This window comes from Manduca sexta, chromosome 18 (genome assembly GCF_014839805.1).
Source record: "Manduca sexta isolate Smith_Timp_Sample1 chromosome 18, JHU_Msex_v1.0, whole genome shotgun sequence".
NCBI lineage: Eukaryota > Metazoa > Arthropoda > Insecta > Lepidoptera > Sphingidae > Manduca > Manduca sexta.
Genome location: NC_051132.1, coordinates 13,762,256 through 13,773,773, shown reverse-complemented (window position 1 = coordinate 13,773,773; position 11,518 = coordinate 13,762,256). Strand labels below are relative to the sequence as shown.

Below are 11,518 nucleotides of genomic sequence, written 5' to 3'. Positions count from 1 at the left end.
ACATCTGACAGGTGCATTATATAGCATCTATCACTGCGATATCGTACTTTGAAAGGTATTTTTATTATACGCGACAAGAATAGAAACAAAGTTTTAAGTAAAATAAGGATAATATATACTGTAGGTGACCCACATAATGAAATTGTCCTTGTGCACGCGACGTCAAGATAACTCAATTATTAAGTAGAATTTATCCTGTAAAGACGTCTTCACTAAGTACTTAATAAACATCAATTATTATAGTAGATACTATAATTCTCTCCTTCACCTCAAAAGCATGCAAAGGCCCTCTGCAGCCAGTTTGGTGCACCAGTATTATCCCTAGCTTATTCCCATGTAAGCGTCACACTTTCCCACATCGAAGAACTTACAAACCTGGGAGAAACTCGGAGTATAACGACTCACAGGCCAGATACGCGGTCACTAGACCAATGCTACGATAAAATACATACATACATACCTACATAACATCACGCATTTATCCCCGAAGGGGTATGCAGAGCCGCAACCAGGGCACCCACTTTTCGCCAAGTATGTTCCGTCCCATGATGTGATAGGGCGCGAGCCTATCGCCATACCGGGCACAAATTCTAGACTCCGGGCTGATACTGAGCAGAAAAAAACCAAATATCACTTTGCCCGACCCGGGATTCGAACCCAGGACCTGAGAGAGGCAGTCGATATACATAAAGTCGATATGATAAAATATACTAATCAGCTAAATATCTAGATCTCTTATTAAAATGTTCTGCAAAAAAAAATAAACAAACATATTAGACCCTCTATCATATTAATATCGCCCCACATCCTACGTTGGTTCAATGACAATTATCCGTAAATATTATGTTAACATCCAAAACTTAACATTACATTAGATCTCACAACAGGGGCCTTATTCTCTATCCCGCACGTTATTTTAACAGTGCGTAACAAGCACGTAACACAACGCATCATGTTTAGGACTATAGAAATTTGGCTCGCAGAATACCATTCCACGCACATTTCTCGAAGATAACATGACACGGCCGCGTTACGCGTTTACACTATCATACAGAATAAGGGCCCTGTATGACAAACTGCCAATCAATATACTTATTTTATCAACATGGGCAGAGAATAATTAAATTTGTAGAAGTGACATTAATCTGACACAGTTTCTGTAGACATTCACATAAACAATTGACTTTTGATAAAAAAAAATACTAAAGGATTTAGTAACTAATAATCTAGATATCACATTCATAGGTATTCCATAATAACTTGTCACTCCCATGGCTGGGCACAGACATTTGTTACTTCTGAGAGGATTCAGGTACACGGTAGCCTAGTTTATAATGTCGTACGTATAAATTTCTTATATAACATGCTGAGCTTCCTATTGTTAAAGTTTTTATAGTTTTAAAAACAAGGGCTTTAAAAACTCATATTTATAAACAGTAAAGATGACCCCTCTCAGAGACAGATTGCTTTCTGCCTTTCTAGGGATTATTTTCCCATTTAGCATACCGGCACTGCAAAGTGACATTACGCGTGTCTCGGAAAATAACCTTATTATGTACTGTATAATGTTATATTCCCGTGACACACACGTAATGTCATGTACTGCATGTCCGGCAATAAATGGGTTAATATAGCACGACAAAGGTATTTTCTTTGCATAACTGATGGCATGCGGAATGCGGTCCAAATAGTGCCAACTGTCAGTGTCAGTGTTACACCTTAAGTAAGGTGGTCGCTATTCGAGTGAATATATAACCTACCGCCAGCAATATCGTACATAATTATTATATACCAAATATCAACTGTCGCCTCGGCATTACTACTCTTTGACCAAGTAAATACGCGTTGTGCCGCTGTACCGCGCTCAGTCGCCTCCCGCCGTTCATATACAAGGACGTAATCATGGCGCAGGTTAGTGCATTATACTTTTATTTTATCTTCTTTAATTTGCGGACATTTTGTTGTAAAAGCCGGCAAGTACGTAAGTAGGACGTTTGATATTAAATCTCTATCGGCCATAAATAAAACATTAGAAGAACCATGGATGTGTTTCCGGCCTTTAAGGAAAATAGGTGTAATGAAAATCTAATGTACAAAAAATGACCTTCACTTCGCATTGCTAATCAATGAGACAGTGGGTATAATAAATCATTGATGCACTATAGTCTAGACAAACTAGACTGCCTCCGTGTCGCAGTTGCTTAGCGTGCGCGGTACGATACCGCCCTAAAGTTCTGGGTTCGAATGCCGGGAAAATTGATATTTGGAGTTTTATGTTCAATCAGACCGCAGTCTGGAATTTGTATCCGATATGACGATAGGCTCACCTCTCGCATCTTGGGATGGAATACACACGGCGAAAAGTGCGTGCACCAGTTATGCCTCTGCCTACGCTTTCGAAAATAAAATGTATGTATGTTTAGACAAATATACTTATGGCGTAGCTCGGGAAAGATGTTTGCTGAATTACCTGCGACAGTTTTAGCAGTTTCTTTATAGCTCGGCCGACATCGCAGACGAAGGGTGTAAAAAGACCGTTTTGTTGTCGCTTGAGATTTCGGGAATTGAGATTACGCGGTACGACTTTCGTGCTGTAGTCTAATAATCTGGTAATGTATAGGCTGCGCATCAGCCCGGAATCTGGAATCGTGCCCGGTAAAAGGCTGTACGATCTCCCCATTATTATTACTTATATTATAGCGGCCACTGTACAAACGGTGTTAAAACCAGCAATAATGACCCACTAAATGTATCGCGCTTCGGGATCAGCCGGTGTATATCCGGTTCCAACAGGCCGGCATAATTTTGTCGACTTTTGAGGGGTAATCATCTCTCGTCAGTCGACATTCTTTTGGACCTCATTCCACTTTCCATCATGTGCAGTGAAGTCATTTTATATTCATAAAATGAAGACCTAGATATTGTCATGGTACTAGATAAAATTTCATTCGTTTATTGATCACTCAAGGCAAAAGCAATTATATACCTAAATACATTTTAATGACACAAAAAATGAGAACAAAATAATTATGGTTAATATTACATTTAAACCAGCTATTTTCTATGCTTCGTGACAAAATATATTATTCAAGCTGCTAGTAACTACTTTATAATTATTTTTATGATGATGCCGTGATATTAAGTTTACTTACATGTAATGTATATTTATATAGTATCATTGTATACTAGGATCGGCCTGTCCAGGAAAATAAACAGCCTGCCTGTGGACGCCATTTTGTATATTTTCGTCTGAAAGTTATCGTTGTCATTTAAAAAAAAATAGTTATATATTTTATAAGATAATTTATTTAAATTATATTTACAGTTAATACGCACACGCCATATTCGCAATACAAAATAGTAAAAATAAGAATAAAAAAAGGCAGTTTTAGAGTGAATCACACAAAAAATAAATAAAACAAACCGGATTACATGTCAATTTTATATATTAAGTCATTATTTTAGTCATTAATAACAACGATATTTGTAACAATAGTGATTGTTGTTTTTAATTTAGGGGTAAATATGTCAGGCCATATTTAGGTACCTACCTAACCGTTAAGTATAATAAATGTCACACTGATTATTAAGTCGTTTAAAAAATCTAGCCTTTACGCGCAGTGGCCTTGTATAGAGTGACCTATAAGACTCAGGAATATTTTAGATTCGTATTAGTCAAATATTTTTATCATCCAAACAAAGAGCTAAGTAGCGGCGATAGCCTAGTTGGAAATGGAACGGACTGCCGAGACGAATTTCCGCATGTTCAAAACCCAAGGGCCAATACCTCTGACTTTTCTAAAACTATGTGTGTATTCTTTGTGAATTATCGCTAGCTTTAATGGTGAAAGAAAACATCGTGACGAACCTACATACCTGAGAAGTCCTCTATAAGAATTTTGGAGATATAAGTCTGCCAATCCGCACCAGGCAGCATGTTGAACTAATACTTACCTAATCCCCCGGTAATAGAAGATGTCCATGCTTAGCAGTAGGACAGTATATAATACAATGTTGATAATATTTATTACTAGCTTTTGCTCGCGGCTTCGCCCGCGTGAAGGAGTTTTCCGGCATATTTCTTTCTGACGTACTTGATATGTATCGTTATATTATGACCAACTTACACAAAATCATTATAAATTATAGCTGATGTGTTATTCTGATGTATAAACAAATCTACTGTAAAGTTTCATCCGATTCCGTTCAGTAGTTTTTCGTGAAAGAGGAACAAACATACATATACATACATCCAGCCTCACAAACTTTCACATTTATAATATTAGTAGGATTAAAATCAAAGAACGAAAGTGGCTCCTCAGCTGTAAGTAATATTTTACTACGTGGTAAGCCTCGGTTGTACGAAACTAGGTAGACTTGCAGCATTATGTATTCTGGTCGCCAAGCAACAGTTTGCATGCCAGTACCTATGCAATTATTTATCATTACAAACCTTACCGTGTATTAGAATGCAGTCATAGTGTAACATATTATAATGGTATAAACAAAAATACAAAAAAAAAACTTTCACGTCGACTTGATAACCTCGAGGACTTTTTTTGAATCCGATTAATAAAATAATTAAAAAATAACAATCAAGTACCCTTTAATTCATTGCAGTGCTATAGCCAGATTACAATGTCACTCCTAAATGCGTATAATTATATTCAAGGTTATTTCGAGGCTTGTGCGGTGACCAGGCATTGTACTTAGATATTATATTGTCATCTTTTTATAGCTGAAGGCTCGCTGATGCCTTATTTAGGCACGACGTGATTCCACATGGTAGCAAGTGGAGAGGGGTCCAGATAATCGTGACTGATGATCCGTCGCCAGTCGATACATTTACGCTGTCTAATTGAAGCTATACAGATATGTACAGGCTGAGCCCGGAACGCGACACTTACGTGGGCCACTATGGCGGGTTACACGTTATGTATGCAGTTCTCTATCCAGGTATACTACGACTACTGGTGTTTGGTATGCAAACCGTTCTATCAATCCAAAGAATTATTATACACATGTTACTATGTTCTCCTTATTTGATAATGACCGTATAATAAGTAATATTAATACGAGAATATTTATATTACGCAATGTAAAAGTAAACATAAGATAATTATAATTATTACATACGGTTATAATAGCACTTATCTATTCGTAGCGGTAGTATGAAGTTCACGTGAATGTTAAAATAAAACGTATTTCACGTGTTTTTTTGCGAGTAAATTATTTCCGATATTTCAAAGGTTATTTAATCTTCCTGCGATTTTAGCTATAATTAAAAATACTAAAGGAATCATCTGATATATAATGGAATATAGAAAATAGAAAAGGTAAATATTTAATTGCTAAGAGATTATCCCACGGAAACTTTAACTTTGGTTGTTAATTTATTTCAGCCAATTTAAAATAAATCAAAATCATATTTCTTTCTTTTATACTTAATATTTATACATGTTTTTATCTAAAATTATCTTCTAAATATATTTAAATTTCCCCTTATTAATAGCAAACATAAACTTAATTTGTATTCCTGCTTCAAAAAATAACCATAACCTATTTAATTCAATATCTCCGTGCAAAACATATAAAGAAATTCCTATTTAAACATGATTATCAGACTTACCAATGAACTTGAACTAAGGAGATATCATTGGCCTTGAGGGTAAACAACAGTTGTTATCATTACGTAGGAAATGAACCTTACTGCGATAAATATTAGTGGCATTTTTGAAAGAACATTTCTTTGAGATCCTATCTGCCCGGATTACGAGTACAAACAGTGTAAAATACACTGTAATTGTCCACGTAGGAAAGTCGCGTTCAGGATTAGCTTTTGTTTATCCGTCCGGCATAATTGTGTCAACTGGCGTGTAATTATCTCTCATCAGTCGGTACTGTATCTGAACCCTACTAGGACCACTTAGTGATGCAAAAAGTCCACTTTATTGTGCCCATACAAAAACACTGCCTGCCACAATAGACTAATTTTATTACTGTACGACTGCAATGAGGTCTTGGGTTCGAGCTCAGGGTCGGGCAAAGTTATATTAAATTTTTCTACGAAGCATCAGCCCGGAAACGAATACCCACGGCAGAAATTGGGTGTAACAGTTGTGCCTCTGCCTACCCTTTCGGGGATAAACAGACGTGATTTTTTGTATAAAAAAGGATTAGCTAAAATAATTGATACTTTGTCATCAATTGACGCGTTCTTTCGCACCGTCGAGTGTATTTCAAGTAATAGTAAAAATACAATATTGATTTTCAGGTAAAAATCCCCACAATAAAGCTGAACAATGGAGCTGATATGCCAGTGCTGGGTTACGGCACGTGGCTCGGAATCAGTGAGAAGGTACAACTATACATTCGTACGTTCATGGATAATATTTGTATTTTTACTAACATAAAAGCTTCCCTTTTCAACAATATTATCGGGAGTACAAATATGCATACTACATATTGTGTAGAGTTCGACTAACAAAGTAAATGTGATAATATAATTGCTAAGTAAACAGTAGAGTGTGGACGTAGATAATAAGTATAACTTAGTGTGGGGATCAGGGCAATGAAGGGTTTAATTTGCAAATAATTTAAAGAATAAAATATAGTACTGAAAGTTTGCCACCTTCTTGACATGGTAGAGTATATTTTGTGTTTCGTCTTCTAATTCTGGGTCGGGCAACACTGTGTTTTCTAACAATGTCACTCGGGACTAAATTGTTAAAGGGGATTAACTTCAACAAGCGTGTAGTCGATAACCAAGCTCTTTGTGTAACATGCTTGAAAAAATGTTCGCCAACTACACAGAGAAGTGAAATAAGGGCAGGGATGTATCAGTACTAATCAATGGATAACTAGATAATGACTCATAGGCGCCGGGAGGGGGGTACAAGTAGGTGCACACACACCCCCCCTAACCAGAAATAAATCACTGAATAGCTCTGCAACAATGAGTACTATCGACCACAGAGAGATTTTCTATGATAAAGCATTTTTAAAAACCGCATGATTTGAAAAAAAACTACTACAACTTCTTTAATGCGTAGTTGCAAATGCACCTCCCTAAAACTTAACTTGGCGGCGGCCATGTAACGAAAATCTTTTTATTTCAATAAGTTTTTTATTAAAGAACAGAAAAAGAAAACACAAGTACAAACTAAGCTTCGTAATTATCATTTGTTTGTGATATTTTTCATATACATATTTAGGTGGTAAATTAGTCAGTCAGTCAGTCAGGGGGTGAATAACATTTGACCCTAATATCTAAAAGCAAAACCTCTCATACTAATGTGTAGCTATATGTTTGAGCCACCACTGGGTTTTAGTGTGTAGTTTTGCACGTTAGCATTATATTTCCATTTCTAACATTGTTTTATAGGCGCAAGCAGCTGGTGACGCCAAGGAAGCCTTTTCGGTATGTAGGAACTTGTTTATTACAACATATTTTTTTATATTAAAATCTTCTTCCGACGTTTCGAGGACTTTGCAGCCTTCATGGTCACGTATGGGACTGTGGTGTTGGTCGTCCAAAAAGTCTATATACTGTAAAAAGTATATAACACAAAATTAATTATAAAACCGAAAAATAATTTTATTTCTATTTCTAACATTCGCCTAAACATAATAAGTCATTATAACGTATATTTACTTATGTATGATAATGCTAAGTTATATAAAAACATTTTCAGTTTGACTTTGACGTGAGTGATGCGCCAAAAATGGTCGAAGCTTTGTCGTATGCCATCGACATCGGCTATCGACACATCGATACGGCGCATCTCTACCGCATGGAGCCTGAAGTAGGGCAAATTATCAACCAGAAGATAAAACAGGGTGTTGTGAAGAGAGAGGAACTGTTTGTTACGACAAAGGTGAGGGTCTGGACTCCTGAATTGAATCCTTGAAACAAATGGCACAGTAAAAATTACGGTCTCATTAGTTGAATTTAAACGAAATGTATGGAAAAGTTTTTGGTAATTTTTTACCTCAAGAGTTTTACTCAAACCTTGGATAGTCCCAAAGATTGTTTTGGCTCTTATAAGCATAAAGATCGATTGGCATCAAAAAAAATATGTAATTAACTAATTTTATTGCCGAATCAACATTTATTTTTAAATCGGTGAATCCTTATATCTCAAAAACATTATCGACAATCTCCTAAGACAGTTTTGTTATAGTTACAGTGCTATCCACTCTTACTGCCTCATCTCATGTATTATAATTTCTGGGCTTTTTTCACTTCCAGCAACTTCTAAACTTCCCTTTCTATATGAAACCATAGAAAACCGTTTAATTTTCGAGCCTAGTTAAAAATATTGGCAAGTTTTAGCCCTACTTGGTATGATACTTTGCAGGTGTGGCATCACTTCCACCGCGAGGCTGACGTGGAGGTGTCCGTGAGGGGCTCCCTGCGCCGTCTCAATCTGGACTACGTGGATCTCATACTCATGCATTGGCCCATGTCAATCTCTGTAAGTATTTAAATCTATATCTACATTTTTTAACAGACAAACAACAGCACGGCAAAGCAACCCTGCATCTGGTGGTAAGTGAAGTGGGGTTCAATTTAATGTCGACTGACGAGAAATAATTACCCTCAACAGTCGACACAATTATGCCGGCCTGTTGGACCCGGGTATACACAGGCTGACCCCGGAACGCGACACACTTACATGACAGGTTTTAGCACCTTGTGTATGGTGGTCGCTATCCGGGCGGATACGAACTAATGATTTTTCTTTTCGTTTTTCGTAAATCGGAACGTACTACATTCTTCGACATATGTTTTGTAAAAAAAATTAACCCCGGCTTTAAAAATTTAACTCTCCAAGCTATTCAAAATATTTGTTTAATTTTTTATAGCAATATCTTCAAATGGATTTTTTACAATTTCCAGCAAACAGGCGTTGACGAAAAAATCGATTATCTGGAGACTTGGCGCGGGTTCGAGTCCGTGTTGAAGAAAGGCCTCGTCAAGGCCATCGGCGTTTCCAACTTCAACTTAGAGCAGATGAAGAGATTACTGGCCAACTGCAAAGTGCCACCAGCGAGCAACCAAATTGAGGTATTTTAGATTAGTTTCTTATATTTATAATATAGATGGCGCTATAACACAATTTCATAAAATGAGGTAAAAAGCAAGTTTTAAATTAAATGGAACTTACTAGATGGCAAGTTTTTTATACGAAAGAATCCGTCTATAGTCTTATATATGTAGTTACCATTAATTGTGTTCGAATGTAAGTTAATCTAGAGCCTAACTGGGAAAATAAATAACCATTCTGCAAGCCATGTTGTGGTAAAATATAGAACTAATTTATAATTTAATTTATTGTACTTACATCGTTAACTTTCAAAGGAAAAAAACGTTGCGCCACCGATGTTATAAATGCTTTTGTATTTTACTGATCAAACTATAATTAGCGTAAAACTTAAAAAGCGCTTTATCATGCAGTAATTTCGCAATAAAGCATATTACAGAGAAAAAATAATATATTTCCAGATCAACCTGAACTTGGGCCAGCCGGAGCTGGTAGAGTACTGCCAGTCGAAAGGCGTGGTCGTGGTCGCCTACTCGCCGTTTGGCACAATGGTGCCGTCACGAGCCGCTCCGAACAGCCCCGAACCAAAACTCAACAACCCTACTATGGTGGCCATCGCGAAGAAATACAATAAAACAGTCACGCAGGTCACTTTGAGATATCTGGTAAGAAATAGCAAATGAGATTTTGTGTTTGAGTTATGTGATAGCCCCTGTTAATACCCAGCTGTGGATCGGAAACTCATGGGTTCCAAATTCATTTCGAACAGGCCAAGAAATTGTGTACAAAAACCCATACAATGTCTTCAAACAAACAAGGAAATAAATCCAGTGAGAATGTAAATTATAATTCTGGCAATCATCGAAAGGCGCAATGTCTTTCATTGGTCGAAATTATGTTTGTCACGGAGCCATATTCCGTCTAAGGGGCAAATCTATCTTTTAGCTTTTAGCGATTATACCTGACCTTAGTTACATTGAATTTCTAGGCTAGATTTAAGCATCTATTTTCTAAATATTTATATGCTTCAAAAGCAAATGTCATACATAAAACCAATGTAGGTACAAATTGACCCGATATCATAAGTAACAATTTTGAATATAAATTTGAAGTTAAAGAAAAGTCCTCCGTGTGATATTAACACTATAATTATAACATTATTGATGCATGAATTTATTCTGTTCCAGTACCAACGCGGCATCGTGTCCATACCCAAAACCATAACGAAAAGTCGAGTGCTCGAAAACGCGTCGATTTTCGACTTTGAACTCGACCAGGGCGATGTCGCTACGATTGCTAAGTTCGACAACGGGTACCGGACAGTCCGTCCAATTTTCTGGCAAAACTACCTCAACTACCCCTTTGACAAAGTACCGGAGAAGGCTGAGATACCCAAATCACTGATGGTTTGGAAAAATGGCATCAATCTTGATATTGATTAAATTGTTCAAATAAATAAAAATTATTAATGAGTGTTTTTATTGCAAGAATTGTTATTGGTGATAAATTAAATAAAAATTATAAATAGTGCTGATATACCGTACACGTGGCAAGACCTTTTTTTTATATAGTGGAAAATATAGAACAGAGAGACTAAGGAACAAAGAGGTAATCCACCTCATCAGTGTTTTGTTGGTTAAATATTTTTTTACTTAAATAAAAAATAGTGACGTAAGTTGTTCGTTATGACGCTTAATTAATATAAAATTTATTGAAAGTTTTTAATAACGTAATAAATACCTACTTGAAAAATTAAGAACGAAAAATGTGCTACGTGTACTATAGTAATGTTATTATAATAAAGAGAGTACCAGCGTAGAACAAAACTCAATTAAACTAAATTAACCTACTAAAACAAAGAAATTAAATAAAACTAGTATAACAGCTACATAGCGTTGTAGTTTGTGATTGGAGGTACTCCCGGAAGCCATTTATTTTTTATCGATTCGTAAAATGTCAAACGTGTTTATCACTAAAACAGTACGTAATGTACTACGGTATTAATATAGCAAAGTACTTCGTCAGAGTTACCGCGCGAATATATGAATTATTCTCATGTAATCTTAACTAATAGGTAGTATAAAAAGAAAAATATAAAGTCTGGAAATATGGGCTAATCTTTGAAACTAATGATATAATTCTGAGTTTACCTGTTTTTTATCCTATACATACCTGTTATCTATATATGTTTAGATTATATTTTTTTTATTCTGTGACTTGAACACGAACTAAGCTTTAGCAAAGGAAAGAAATGGATTTATTGCACGATTTTTATTTCGTTTCATTCACAGTTTAATGATTGAATAAATATTACATTAAGTTGTTTTATTTATTTCTATTATATTCTAAAATACCGTATTCTTAAGCCCCGTCTCACATGCAAGTGGTGCTTGCAAACAGAGATGGCGTCACTTTCCTTTAAGTTTAAATCTACCTGTATGAAACTATCACCTTACTTGTAGACTACGAGC

General features: G+C 36.0%; 1 protein-coding gene across 2 annotated transcripts; it reads left to right on the top strand.

Annotated features, from left to right (window-relative positions):
* Positions 1–1,786: 1,786 nt before the first annotated feature.
* Positions 1,787–10,516, top strand: LOC115448612 (aldo-keto reductase AKR2E4). 2 transcript variants are annotated; one of them, XM_030176085.2, is made up of 8 exons: positions 1,787–1,911; positions 6,275–6,358; positions 7,385–7,420; positions 7,695–7,877; positions 8,361–8,477; positions 8,903–9,070; positions 9,509–9,712; positions 10,235–10,516. In XM_030176085.2, exons 1-8 carry the CDS (start codon positions 1,903–1,905, stop codon positions 10,487–10,489), a joined length of 1,056 nt encoding a protein of 351 aa, XP_030031945.2. In that variant the 5' UTR covers positions 1,787–1,902; the 3' UTR covers positions 10,490–10,516. The 2 variants fall into 2 exon arrangements, with proteins under 2 accessions (XP_030031945.2, XP_030031946.2); XM_030176086.2 differs by lacking the exon at positions 7,385–7,420.
* Positions 10,517–11,518: the final 1,002 nt, after the last annotated feature.

Bases quoted from the DNA above. Each gene is read 5' to 3' on its own strand.
- LOC115448612 (XM_030176085.2), top strand. The intron at 6,359-7,384 runs GTACAACTATAC...ATTGTTTTATAG, and splicing joins GGCTCGGAATCAGTGAGAAG to GCGCAAGCAGCTGGTGACGC. The intron at 7,878-8,360 runs GTGAGGGTCTGG...GATACTTTGCAG, and splicing joins AACTGTTTGTTACGACAAAG to GTGTGGCATCACTTCCACCG.